Raw genomic sequence first — 12,828 nt, 5'->3', positions numbered from 1 at the left:
AATTCGGCCAATCAGGAAACCGGTCTTAAAACCCGATTCTTGATTGGCCAGGAGCAGAATCTGTGTGACAATAGCGAATTTGCCTTCGCCATTGTCACACAACCGGGTGGGCTCGGGGTGCACTGCTCTGCGCTCCCAGCCCATCCTTTTTTTAGGCTGTGAGAGCCTCTGGCTCTAATCACATGGTTAAAAAAAAAAGCCCCATTGAACTTCATGCATCCAGCGCCCCGCATGTAGATTAGGGGGCTGGACGCATGGATAGGGGGGGGCGGGGCGCGCCCCTGCGCCCCATATGACCAGCTGCCACTAATAATAGACATTTAGGGTTTGATTTACTAAAACTGGAGAGTGCAAAATCTGGTGCAGCTGTGCATGGTAGCCAATCAGCTTCTAACTTCAACGTGTTCAATTAGGCTTTGAGAAAAAAAAAAAAAACTAGAAGCTGATTGGTTTCTATGAAGAGCTGCACCAGACTTTGCACTCTCCAGTTTTGGTAAATCAACATATAGGGACAGTGGGTGCCTTGTTGGATAAAGGAGGAAGAAGCAGTGCTGGGTAATGAAAATGTAAATAAGGTAAAAGTGTGTGTCTTGTCAGAAAGTGGAGGAGGAAGCAGCTCTGGATTGGTAATATGGTAATATTTACTGTATATATGGAGGCCTTGCCACTGTGAAAATGGTTGCAGAAAGGACAAAGGTTCACATGAATTCAGAGTGCGGGATTCCAGAGTATCAATTATGAATGGAGAAAACCATTTTTACAGCTTTCTTCAGATTTTGGTATTCTACAAATTAAAGGGATGTGCATTCTATGCATTAAGATAAAAAGCCTTCTGCGTGTAGCAGTTTCCCCAGCACCCCCTAATACTTACCTGAGCCCCATCTCTATCCAGCGATGTCCACGAGGCCCTTGGCCATCCGGGACTCCCTCTCCTGATTGGCTGAGACTGAGACACAACAACATCAGGAGAGAGAGGGGGCAGGGCCGAACCACAGCTCTGTGTCTGACTGGACACATGGAGCTGCAGCTCGGCTTGGGTGCCCCCGGCTTGGGTGCCCCCATAGAAAGCTGCTTGCTGTGGGCACTCTTCAGGAGGGAGGGGCCAGGAGCAGCGAAGAGGGACCTAAGAAGAGGAGGATCCGGGCTACATTGTGCAAAACCACCTGCACAGAGCAGGTAAGTATAACATGTTTGTTTTTTTGTTATTTTTTTTAAACGAGACTTTACAATCACTATAGGCTTCATGGTTTGGGGATTTTAAAATGCTTTGGGAGGGAAGAAACCTCCAACCCAGTGTCTAGGTCTTATTGAAGACCAGCAGTGTTTGTGTCTAGGTTCACACAGCCCTTATAACGCTTGGCTTGGGCTTAGCTCAGGGCGCCAGATGTGCTCCATCCAGGAGGCAGATCTGCTCTGTTAAGGTGGCATGTGCGCCAAACCCAAAATCCAGGTGGTCTCAGACTAAGAAACAGGAGGTCTTTAGAGGGGTGCAAAGAGATCCCCTATTTTGCAGCCAGGATGTGGGCCCATACAGAGTGCTGCAGCTCAAGGCTGAGAGCCAGAATAACTCAGGTAGCCAGGAGAACTGGGTGGGCTGGTCTAATGGCACTTTTCCACTGCAAGTACCGGCTCGGCTCTACTCGGCCCTGCTTGGCCTGGTTTGCTTTTCCACTGCTGGTACCGCATGGTACGGTGTTGGAACGGTTCGGTACAGTTTGGTATGGTTTGCTTTTCCACTAAAGTAGTACTAAAGTTAAGTGGATGGGATAACAACGATTCTCTGACCAATCAGTGGCTAGTAGTGACTGCATGCAAAGGATTGTGGGATATGGTACCAGTATGGTACCTCTTGGAACCACAATCGAGGTGGTACTGTTTTAGAGAGCTGTACCGTTCGGTTCCATGTAGTGGAAAAGCGCAGCTGTACCGTACCGAACCGTTTCTACACTGTACCATGCGGTACCAGCAGTGGAAAAGCACAAAAGCGAGCCAAACCGTTCGGTTCCATGCAGTGGAAAAGCGCCATTGGCACCAAACAAAAGCCAAAAGCCAAGCTTTGGAACATAAGCAGCAGTGCTGCTGAAGCGAGAGCTAGGTGGCTCAGTATCATTTTACTGTGCCTGTTTTTGATGGTGACTCCAACTGCTTTTCTGTGGAACCTTGCTTTTGTTTAATAAAAGTGGGCCTAACCCAAAAATGAACTTTCTGACCGGCATGGTCTCACTGAAAACACTCAACATTACTGAGGTAATAACCCCAAATCACAAATTGCCAATCCAGCACTGCTTCCTCCCCCATTTTATATATAAAAACAAGAACTATGTGCAACTGAGGACATAGGTATTCTTCAGGATAAGCTATATTCAAGTCTTGGCTTTGAACAAACAGTAGATTTCAGCTTAGTAGTAATAGTTAGAACCACAAGAGCAGAGTCCCTTTAAGTAGGAGAGCCAGTGTCTCCTTTAAATAGACCCACAGCTGACTATAATCTAGAGGGGTAGCAGAAGCGCCAAGGTCCCCAAGATCTCTCAAGCATCTGTACTCTCAAGGCTCAAAGACAGCTGGTAGCCTCCATCCAACTTCCAAGTTAAACCTTTCTGTAATAACGGACCAGGTATTTAACACGCAGCTCCCCTTAGCACCAGGGTCTCAGCATTCAAGCCCCTCAGGTCTCCCACCTGAGGTATCATCCACAGTAGCTTCCACCTGGGAGGGCAGTGTGCCCCCCAGACTGGAATAATCTACTCTGGCAAAAGGCCCAGAGTTCGGTGTGCTAACCAAATATATACAGTTACCCAGCATGCCATTGAAACCTGCCTCTCTGGAATAAGCCAGGGCTGTATCAATATTCATGCTGCCATCTGCATAGTTTCACACCTCGTCATTCAGAAATGTCTCCAGTTTCCCCAGACACAGAGGAAGCAGAGTCCAGATAGACAAGAGTGGCAGCAGCTGAACTCACTGAGCAGACCTGAATAGCAGATTGGAGCTTCACTGATTACAGTGAGCAGAATATGTAGAAAATCAATACAGCCACACTGACTACAGTGTGACAAATAAATTTACCTATCAAAAACACAACTAACTCTAACTTATCTAATTCCTAGCACCTATCTAGGAGGGTGCTATATATCTATTAACATCCATTGAGAAGGGGTGTTCTCATGTGTTTTAAGGTGATTGTCAAAGGGATCCTGTCATGAGAGAAATATGGTGGCTACCACTGCTGACATCCTTCTGAAAATTATGTTGCCTGATAATCTTGCAATGTTCTGTGTCATAGATCTAGAACGATTTTCTTATAAGTAAGGCAGAACACCTCCTGTACATACTGGTTCTTAAGCACCCCGTACACATGGGCCAAACGCCAATGACATAGACCAGTTCAATAAAAATTGACTGACATTCGGCTCTTGTGTAAGGGGAGTCAGTTTGACAGAAGCTGGCCATTTGATCCGAGTGCGTCCCCCTGTCAGAACACAACAGCTCAGCGGGGGAGATCCGACCGGAGCTGACAGTGGGTTGAATGGAAAAAAACTCATAATGTGTACCAGGCTTTAGTCAGCAAAGTATTTATAGGACTCCAACTCCGGCCTGCTCAACACATTGCAAAATAAAAAAAAAAACAACCCTGACTGCAGTACTCACCCCCCACAACCGGCACTCTACCTCTGTGATCCAGTGTTGGTCCCTTTCTAGGTTGATTTATTCCCAGCATCATTCAACCTACTTTATGTGAACCTAATGTGTCAAGGGCCAGTCCACTGAGGCTTTATCATCAAGTCACCCTGGGCTCAGAGGAGTACGCTGCAAGTCATTATGTGGCAGCATTTTCTGCAGCATTCAAGACCCACCATCTGCTGGAGGGTTGGTAGCATATCTTCTCTGTGGTTTTCAAATCAAGTTCAAGTAGACTTTTCTCATAACTGAACTCCTTCATGGCTTTATTTAGGCTCTTCTCATTATTCTAGATCCCGTTCTTAACTTACCAGTACTACCCTACATACACATGTGCATCTAACTGTTCTGCTGTATGCAATTTTTGTAGGATGACATTAAATGACACCATAGACTGGCAGCCGGGTGATAAAATAGTAATTGGATCTACTTCCTATGAAGCTCACCAAGCTGAAGTTTTCCATTTAAGAGACGTATATGGCTACATAATTCGAATTTGGGGGCAACTTAACCACCGACATACTGGTAAGTGCTGATACAACAATTTTTAAATTTAACAAATGTTCCACTTAATATCTTTCTCTAGACCTAAATCAACAGACAACTAAAATCTAGATTAATGGTGACCACACATGAGGCAATTTGGTAGGGTGATTGACCTTTCAACTGCTGTCAAAATTGCAAACGCATAAAATTATGGATTTAAATGACTACTAGGAGGTACGACCAAAATTCCACCAAACTCGGTGGAAAAATCTGACCTTTTTCAAAGACATTATCATAGTTTTTAATAAGCTGTATTTAAGCTGCCAATTGATTGCCAAGTTTTGACTTCACAAACCAGTGAAATCTGGTGTTCAGTTGAACGTGTTAGAAAATTGTCTATTTTAAGCGAATACTTGAAATCATATCTGCTATTCCCAATTGATGGAAGTGGTTGAAATTGACTGAAAATTGCTGTGTATAACCAGCATTACACTAAAGCTCTGCACTGTTTTTGTAGGGAAGAACTGCAGGTTGACTTATTTTCACAATCTAATAATGCCGGTATATACATTTCATTTATTCCCTATCACCCTATTCGCCTGCTGGAATGATGTAAAAAAGTCCTGTGTATGCTCCAAATCGATTTAGTTGGAGCTTACACAGGGCTAAGAATGTTATAGTACTTAGGTCTGGTGATGGCTTGGTCCTGGTGGGAGGAAAGAAAAATAGACACACTTCCCCAAAACACAGAACTTGCAGGCATTTCTCTTTTGGTGAGTGAACAAAGCAGCCTAAAAACAGAATTCCTCAAGCATGTCCTTAAAGGAGTTGTAAAATCAGAAGGTTTTTTATCTTAATGCATTCTATGCATTGAGATAAAAAAAAAAAAATTCTGGGTGTAGCAGCCTCCCCACTCCCCAGCACCCCCTAATACTTATCTGAGCCCATCTCTATAGATGGGCTCAGATAAGTATTAATGAGTCCCTTGGCCATTGGTTCCCACAGCTGTCAATCAAAGTCAGTTATCCAATCAGGAGAGAGAGGGGGCAGGTCCAAATGGCAGCTCAGTGTCTGAATGGATACACAGAGCTGCAGCTCAGCTTGGGTGCCCCATATGTAAGGACAAGCTCATTAATATAATCCAGAAGTAGAAACACCATTGCACAAACTTCTTAGCTTGGGAAGAAGCAGAGGGTTTCAAGAGGAGTTTCCTCTGCTTCAGTCTCTGTACAGTGATAACCCTAGTCCTAGGAGGGCAGCAAAGTGTGGTGGCCATTTTAGATTTGAAGTGGAGCAGAAACAGTGAGAGTCAACTTATGGGTGGGTGGGTGAAGTGTGGTGCGGCAGAAAGTAATCACGCATAGTCCAGTTGCGGGAACAGAACTTGTAATAAAGATGTAAAGTTCACTAATTCACAACAGGCCCAGTGGGAAGGCACCCAACCAGGAACATTCATGGAATTTGACAGCAATGCGCAGCAGAGCAGGTCACAGATGTACAGTACTGACAGCATCTGTCTTAAAGGGTGGAATGTGGCCTGGCCGATTTGAACCCAGATGGCATGTCTCTATCCTTCACCCTACTCATCTGGAACCTCTCCTTACCACTGTTCACTGTCCCGGTTAGATGGGTGACCTGTCCCTACACTACCCACATGTGAAATGCACGCCAATACCAAGAGGCAAATATACTCTGCTAGACCTAAGATGGCCATCAGAGTCACATGGGCTGCTTGCATCCAACCGGATCGCTGCTCGAGTGACCCAGGAAACCATAGAGAAACCATGTTCCTCTTGACTTTCTCTCCCTCTACAATGCTGTTGCAGTTGTACACTGCCTACAGTGGAGAAAGTGGACTGCACCAGCCTACAAACTGACTTTTGAGCACCACGCTTGATCGCAGGAGATTGTTTCCATCACAAAACTTGAGTGTAGATATTGGTTACTGAGTAGGGAAGTGCGAATGGTTAGGCCCGAGCATGAGTTTGGACCAAACTTTGACTGTTCGCCCATTCGACGAACACCTGAATTATCTGGGCATTTGACCAATTGTTCGGCCTGCACAATGCATTAGAAGCCCTGATTGGCTGAAGCAATGAAAGCTTTGCCCAATCATTCTATTGTCAATGTAGAATATCAGTTTAGTGTGAATCTAGTGATAGTTCAGTCAGTGTGAGTGTAGTGACCTGACCATTCATTTTTACTTTAGTGTCAGTTTGGTTTGTTAGGGCAGGTTTACTGCATTATAGTTTAGTTCATTACCGTGCAGTATATTTCTGTCAGGGTGCCAGGAAACCAGACCACACGAAGATGCAAGTAAAATAAAGCAGTTTATTAGAGCAAAAACAATAAACGCACAGCAAGATTGATGATTGAAATCAGGAACAGCCGGGGTCAAGTCCAGAGTGGGTTGTCATCCAAGCCGGGATTGAGTCTAGAAGCGGGTAGTCATCCAAGCCGGGGTCGAGTCCAGAGGCGGGTATTCTGCTGATGCCTGGTCATCTGCCGATGCGGAATCGAGAGCCAGGAAAGTCATCAGCCAAGCCAGGTCATGCATGGAGAACAGAAGACTTTATGTATAGTATGTTACTACACGTTTAATGCAGTATAATTCAGCGCGTTACATGGCGTTTAACACAGTATATTTCTGTGCATTACTGCACGTTTAACGCAGTATATTTCTGTGCGTTATTGCACATTTAACGCAGTACATTTCTGTGCGTTAGTGCATGTTTGACGCAATATATTTCAGTGCATTACGTTTTGTTCAGCGCAGTATATTTCTGTGCGTTACGTGCCGTTTAACGAATTATATTTCTGTGCATTTGTGTATGTTCAATGCATTATATTTCAGTGCGCTACGTGGTGTTTAGCACAATATATTTCTGTGCATTATTGCACATTTAACGCACAGAGTTGTATAAAGTACAGTCAAAACCCATACTTGAATAAAAGTACAAGTGCTCGATCAAAAAGTGACTTGAGTAGAAGTGGAAGTGCTCAATCAAAAAGTGACTTGAGTAGAAGTACTAAAGTATTCAACATTTTTTGTACTTAAGTATTGCAAGTAGTTTTTTTTTTTTAAATTATGCTACTCAAGTACTGAAAGTAAAAGTACCAGTAGTTTTGAAAAAAAAATTGCTACTCAAGTACTGAAAGTAAAAGTACAAGTACTGTGTTATGTAGTTATTAAAGAAAGAAGTCAAAAGTTTGAACATCATATTGTTATTTATTATTTTAAATGCAGCTTTTATTTATACATACAGTAGCATTTATTTTTGTATGCGCTGATAATACACATGTTTTGAGCTTCATGATACCTGCCATCTACTGTTCTGGCAGTGGTAATTGTTATAATAGCAACGAGTAACTATGCAGCACAAAAAAAAATATTGGAGTAGAAGTAATGAAATCATTGAAAAAATGTAGTGAAGTAAAAGTGGAAGTAGAAGAAAAAAATTCTACTCTAGGAAAGTACAGATACCGCCTTTCGGTACTTAAGTACAGTAGTGAAGTAGTTCTACTTAGTTACTATACATCTCTGTTAACGCAGTACAATTCTGTACAATACTGCACGTTTAACGCAATATATTTCTGTGCGTTAGTGCACGACAGATGCTGCTGGCAGGAAATCCCAGGTCCCTGTCAGTGGTGTAGAAGAAAGGCCAGCTACCTCTACTCTCAGGGAGGCTGAAGCTGCTGTTGGTGTTAGACAGTGCTCAGTGATGTTAGGCCCTGATGCCAGCTGTTCTGCAGGGTAGTAAACTGAAACATTAGTGGCCTTGCACACATCTTCCTGGGTTTACCAATTGTTGCAGGCAGAGGTCAGCAGCGCTATGCCTGGATGCCCGCTCTTCTGCTGTAGGCTCACTGGGATGTTCCTCCTTAGCAGAAAAGTCTATTAAATCCCCAGTCTCTGGAATTGCTGAAAGTCCAGGGAATGGGCTGGTGGCACTTGGGCCCAGTGCCAACACTTTGGCAGGTGATTTATCATCCATATCATCCTCTGATGGAAAGTCAATTTAATCTGTGATCCGTGTTGGGGAATGAAGATGGCTTCTTCTTCTCCCATACCTTTATCCAGCGGCTGGACAGGCACATTCCTCCATCCAAGCTTGTTCTGTGCAGAAACAGGTTCGTCAAGGTGAGTCAGAATGTGCTGCATCTGTCATAAGACCTCTGCATCCAAAACCGTGGGTGCAGGTGAGCAAAGAACACCATTACTGTGCCACATTGTCGATTCTTCAGCCAGAACTTCCAGACAGTCAGCTGGTACTCCTTGATATTCCTAGGCAAGGGGAGCCCAGCCCTGGAGCTGAGCAGAGTCTAGCAACCATCTGTAGGCGATCTCCAGTTCCCATTCCTGAATGGCCAGAAACGCCATAACTTCCAGTGCCCAGAACACCTACGAGATATTCAGGATCTCTTCTCTGTAATCCATAATTTCCTCTAACTGCCACTCCAAATCACTCCCAAAGTCGGGTTCCTTGAACAGCCTCTCCCATAACAGCCCTGGGTCGCCATAGCAAAATCCTTCCGTTGGGCTGTCGTCCGCTGTCCATGGGCACACTTGGGTTACATACCAGCGCAGGGCTCTGTAGCTCTCGTCCAACCACATCTCCAGCTAGACCAGCCTGCTTAACTCAGCTTTCCATTCCTTGTGCGGTTGTCTCCCTAAAAACACCATTCGAACTTTGTACTGCGACCAGTACCTTTCATGGAAGGAGGGGAGTATTTTTCCCTGGTGTCACTGCTCACGGGCTAGCGCTTCCTCCCAGAGTTTCAAGCCGACTTAAGCATACCATCCTAGCAGGACCTTCTCTGACACTGGTCCCCTGTGCTGTATCTGCATCTCTCACAACCTCCTTACAAATTCCTCTTCCATTGCGGCTGATATCTATATCTTTCCTCTTCTACTATTCAGACCTTATATCCCGGTGGAGGTTTGGATGTACCAGACTGCAGGAAGTATCCCACTGCTTGCCACCAATGTAATGGAACCAAGACCCAAACTATGCTTGTGGACTTCTGTCAGTATACCGCTTCCTCCAGTCTGGAACATAGATATTAGATATTCCAGCCGCCCCCATACAAATCTAGCCGACAACTTAGCTTGTACAAGTTTTGGAACCTTCTCTTTATTGAACAGTAACACAGAATATATATACAGCATGGACGTCCCCCTCCTGATCAGATTACCCCATCAGGTCAGAGGTTGCCTGCCTGATTACATTATCTTGTCCAGATGAAATTGTATACAGATATATAATTAACCTGAACTAATTATCCAGCCATCTGGACAGAAACAATATGTGAGTTCATTAACAATTAACAATGGGACAGACAGGCTTAACAGAATACACATCACACCTCAATACACAGACAATAGGAAGAGACCACCAGTGACAGACTGTCTGTCTCTGACATTGAAGTACAATGCACATTATCATAAGTGTAAACACAGAACCAATTGTAGATAACAGGTGAGTATATCAGCATATTCAACGATGTGTGGAAGACTGGTGGTTGAGCTGATGACATCAGCATCCGCTGAGTCCTACTGTCTTGGGGAGACATGGACCCAAATCCAAAGTAACATCACTCCAAGGGCCCCACTTATAGTGTCTGTCTTACACTCCCAGTGACAGTGAGTACCGTCACAACGTTAAACGCAGTATATTTCTTTATGCATTGTGGACGATTATCTAGGGGCAAAGATGGAGAGCTTTCCAGTTGACAATCTACTGGGTCATGAGAATAGACAGCTGGCCAGAACTTTCTCAGTATGCAATTGAACAGCTGGGCTGCCCTGCATTAAGCGTGCTTTCCAAATGGGCATTCAGTGCTGCTGGAGGTTTTGTTACTGATAATAGAACGGGTCTGTCCAGAGACTGCGTGGACTGTGACATTTATCAAAACTAATGAGTCCTGGATTACCAGCAGTTATGAAGCCCCTGATGCCGATTTCACTGATTAAGTGTTTTTGGGATGTGGAATCTCTGCAAGACTTCTAGGCTGCATAGTGTTGTCGGCGTCGATTTTATCTGGGAGAATGTTTTTGGTGTATGTTTCATGGGCACAATTAACACCCAAAGATCAATTTTTCCGCCCCTTTTTGACAGGTGCATATCATTTCAATTTTTGACAGCAAGGCCAATTCTTGCTTTCATCAAGAGTTCTTCTATAGGGTTACGGTGTGAAGGCACCACAGACACCCAAAGACTAATTTTTACACACCTGTTACTTCTATCCAAAATCTGCTGGAGAGACACCAGAATCTATCCAAAAAATCTAATCTTGTTCCCAGTGCATTACATTATGGCCCCAGCATACAGACTGGCTCCCCAAGCCATTTTTTAAAAAATAAAGAATGTTTGCAGGGAAAATTTAATTTTACTGGCTTTATTAAATGCAATTATTTCTGCAGCAACTTCCATACACAGTACAGAAGTGCAACTTTACAGGTAGACTAACCCCCCCCCCCCCGCACTATATTGAAAGGATTTTTTCATTTTTATTGTTATTTCTCATTTTAAAGCTTTCACTTGAAAAAAAAGTTTGTAGAAAACATCATTTTTAAATGAGTAGTGATTTTTTAAATTACATGTCCCCCAGGGCAGTACCCGGACCCTGATAATCACTGCATGCCAAATGACTTGCATATAAGCCTTCAAAATGGACCCTTTTGATTTTTCCAGTTCCCATAGACTTCAATGGTGTTTTTTTTTTTGGTTCTGTACATTCGCGATGTTCGAAAGTTTTGGTTCGAACCGAACAGGGGGTCGTTCGGCCCATCCCTATTACTGAGACAGTAACTGGCCAAAAGGCAAACAAAGGTAAGTATCAAAATTAGAAAGGGAAGGCTTTTAAGTGAACTTGATACCTTGCCCTTTTAAAGATAGCTCTAGTGTGAATCTAGCCTTACAGTTTGTTATTTTTAGAAAGAAACCACATCCTGAGTTGAAAAGCCTGTCCTTTGCCACCATGCTGCAGAGAAGGACCCTTGCTCTGTATGTGGAAGCAGTGGTCACGCTGAAGATGTCTGACACGCCCCCTACTGGGTTAAGACCTGTAGCTCAATGCGTTGGATGTCTGAGAGACCACTGCTTCTACACAAAAAGCAAATACCCTTCTCTGCAGCATGCAAGTAGGCGGTATGCTTTTCTACTTATGATGCAGATGCTTTCTAAAGATTGTAAGACTTTGGACACCCTTTGTTTGGAGGCACATGGAATGGATATAGCTGATTTATCCTGAAAGTTTTTTGGGCATTAAAAAGATTTTGTCTGCTTTTTGCAGCCTTCCACTAAAGAAAATGATTTTTGGGTAATGAAAAGTGAGAGTAGTTTGTAGATATAGCTCAAGTGTCACGGATCAGCAAGGAAATCATTTTACAAAATGCTGGCTCTTCTTTTTCTCCACTGCAATACATCTAATAATGGAGATTATCAGGATTAAAAGTAGCCATTTTAGCCGGATTAAAATTTAGAAAGTAATTTCTTCTATTTCATCCTTGAGTGAGTCAGAATGGGAAATGATCATACAAAATATTAGTTTTTTTTTTCCTCCATCTCTGTAATCCTTTAGTATTTATCGCCCCTGAAGTTTGTAGTTTATTCAGTTTAGTTCCATACTGAGTTACTTTAAAGCTGAACTCTAGGCAGATGTAAAAGACACAAATGAATGCAGCCCTGTAATCACCAATACACCACTATGCATTTTTATTATCATATTATTATTATTATACAGGATTTATATAATGCCAACAGTTTGCGCAACACTTTACAATATATAAGGAGACAATACTGCAACAATTTAATTCAATACAAGAGGGATGGGAGGGCCCTGCTCCTGGGAGCTTACAATCTAATAGGGAGGGGCTAGTGGAACAAAAAGTATTGAGGGATGAACTAATAGGAAAAAAAAATAATAAATTGTTGAAGGCTGGATAGGCTTACCTCAAAAGATGAGTTTTCAGGGATTAGCAAAAAGTAGACAGAGTAGGAGATAGCTGGAAAGATTGGGGTAGTGAGTTCCAGAAGATGGGATAGGCTCGGTAGAAGTCCTAAAGATGAGCATGCTAGGAGGAGACAAGGAAGCTAGAGGGCAGGAGGTCTTGGGAGGAACGAAGAGAATGGTTTGGGTGATATTTGGAGACAAGATTGCAAGATTGGTAATGTAACTCGGGGAGTTGTAAATGGCTTTATATGTTGTTGTTAATATTTTGAATTGTATTCTTTGGGACAATGGGAAGCCAGTGGAGGGATTGGCAAAAAGGGGTGCCAGACACTGAGCAGTTGGAAAGGTGGATGAGCCTGGCAGCAGCATTCATGATAGATTGAAGAGGGGATAGCCTGTAAAGAAGTAGGCCTATGAAGGGCGAGTTACAATAGCCAAGGTGATAAAAAGTGTTTGAAAAAGTTGATTAGTGGTTAAAAAGGGGTGGATTTTGGAGATGTTATGGAGGTGAAGTCTACAACATATAGACAGTCATTGGATTTGGGGATGAAAGGACAGGTCAGAGTCCAGGTTTAGACCTAGCACCCTGGTATGAGGGGAGGGACTTCCAGTTGTATTATTGATCTTGATAGAGATGTCAGGAGAGGGGACACAGGCAGGAGGGAATATTGTCAGCTCAGTTTTAGAAAGATTTAGTTAGAGGAA

General features: G+C 43.4%; 1 protein-coding gene across 3 annotated transcripts in view; it reads left to right on the top strand.

Annotated features, from left to right (window-relative positions):
- PKHD1 (PKHD1 ciliary IPT domain containing fibrocystin/polyductin) overlaps positions 1–12,828 on the top strand; it is a 1,006,139-nt gene that overhangs the window by 714,277 nt on the left and 279,034 nt on the right. For all 3 annotated transcript variants that reach the window (XM_082249887.1, XM_082249888.1, XM_082249886.1), the window contains exon 55: positions 4,049–4,203. In XM_082249887.1, coding sequence (XP_082106013.1) covers positions 4,049–4,203 — 155 coding nt within the window. The remainder of the gene's footprint in view (positions 1–4,048; positions 4,204–12,828) is intronic.

The sequence above is a fragment of the Pelophylax lessonae genome, assembly GCF_965119305.1.
Source record: "Pelophylax lessonae genome assembly, chromosome: 3".
NCBI classification, from domain to species: Eukaryota; Metazoa; Chordata; class Amphibia; order Anura; family Ranidae; genus Pelophylax; species Pelophylax lessonae.
This window is presented reverse-complemented; position numbering and strand designations above follow the sequence as displayed.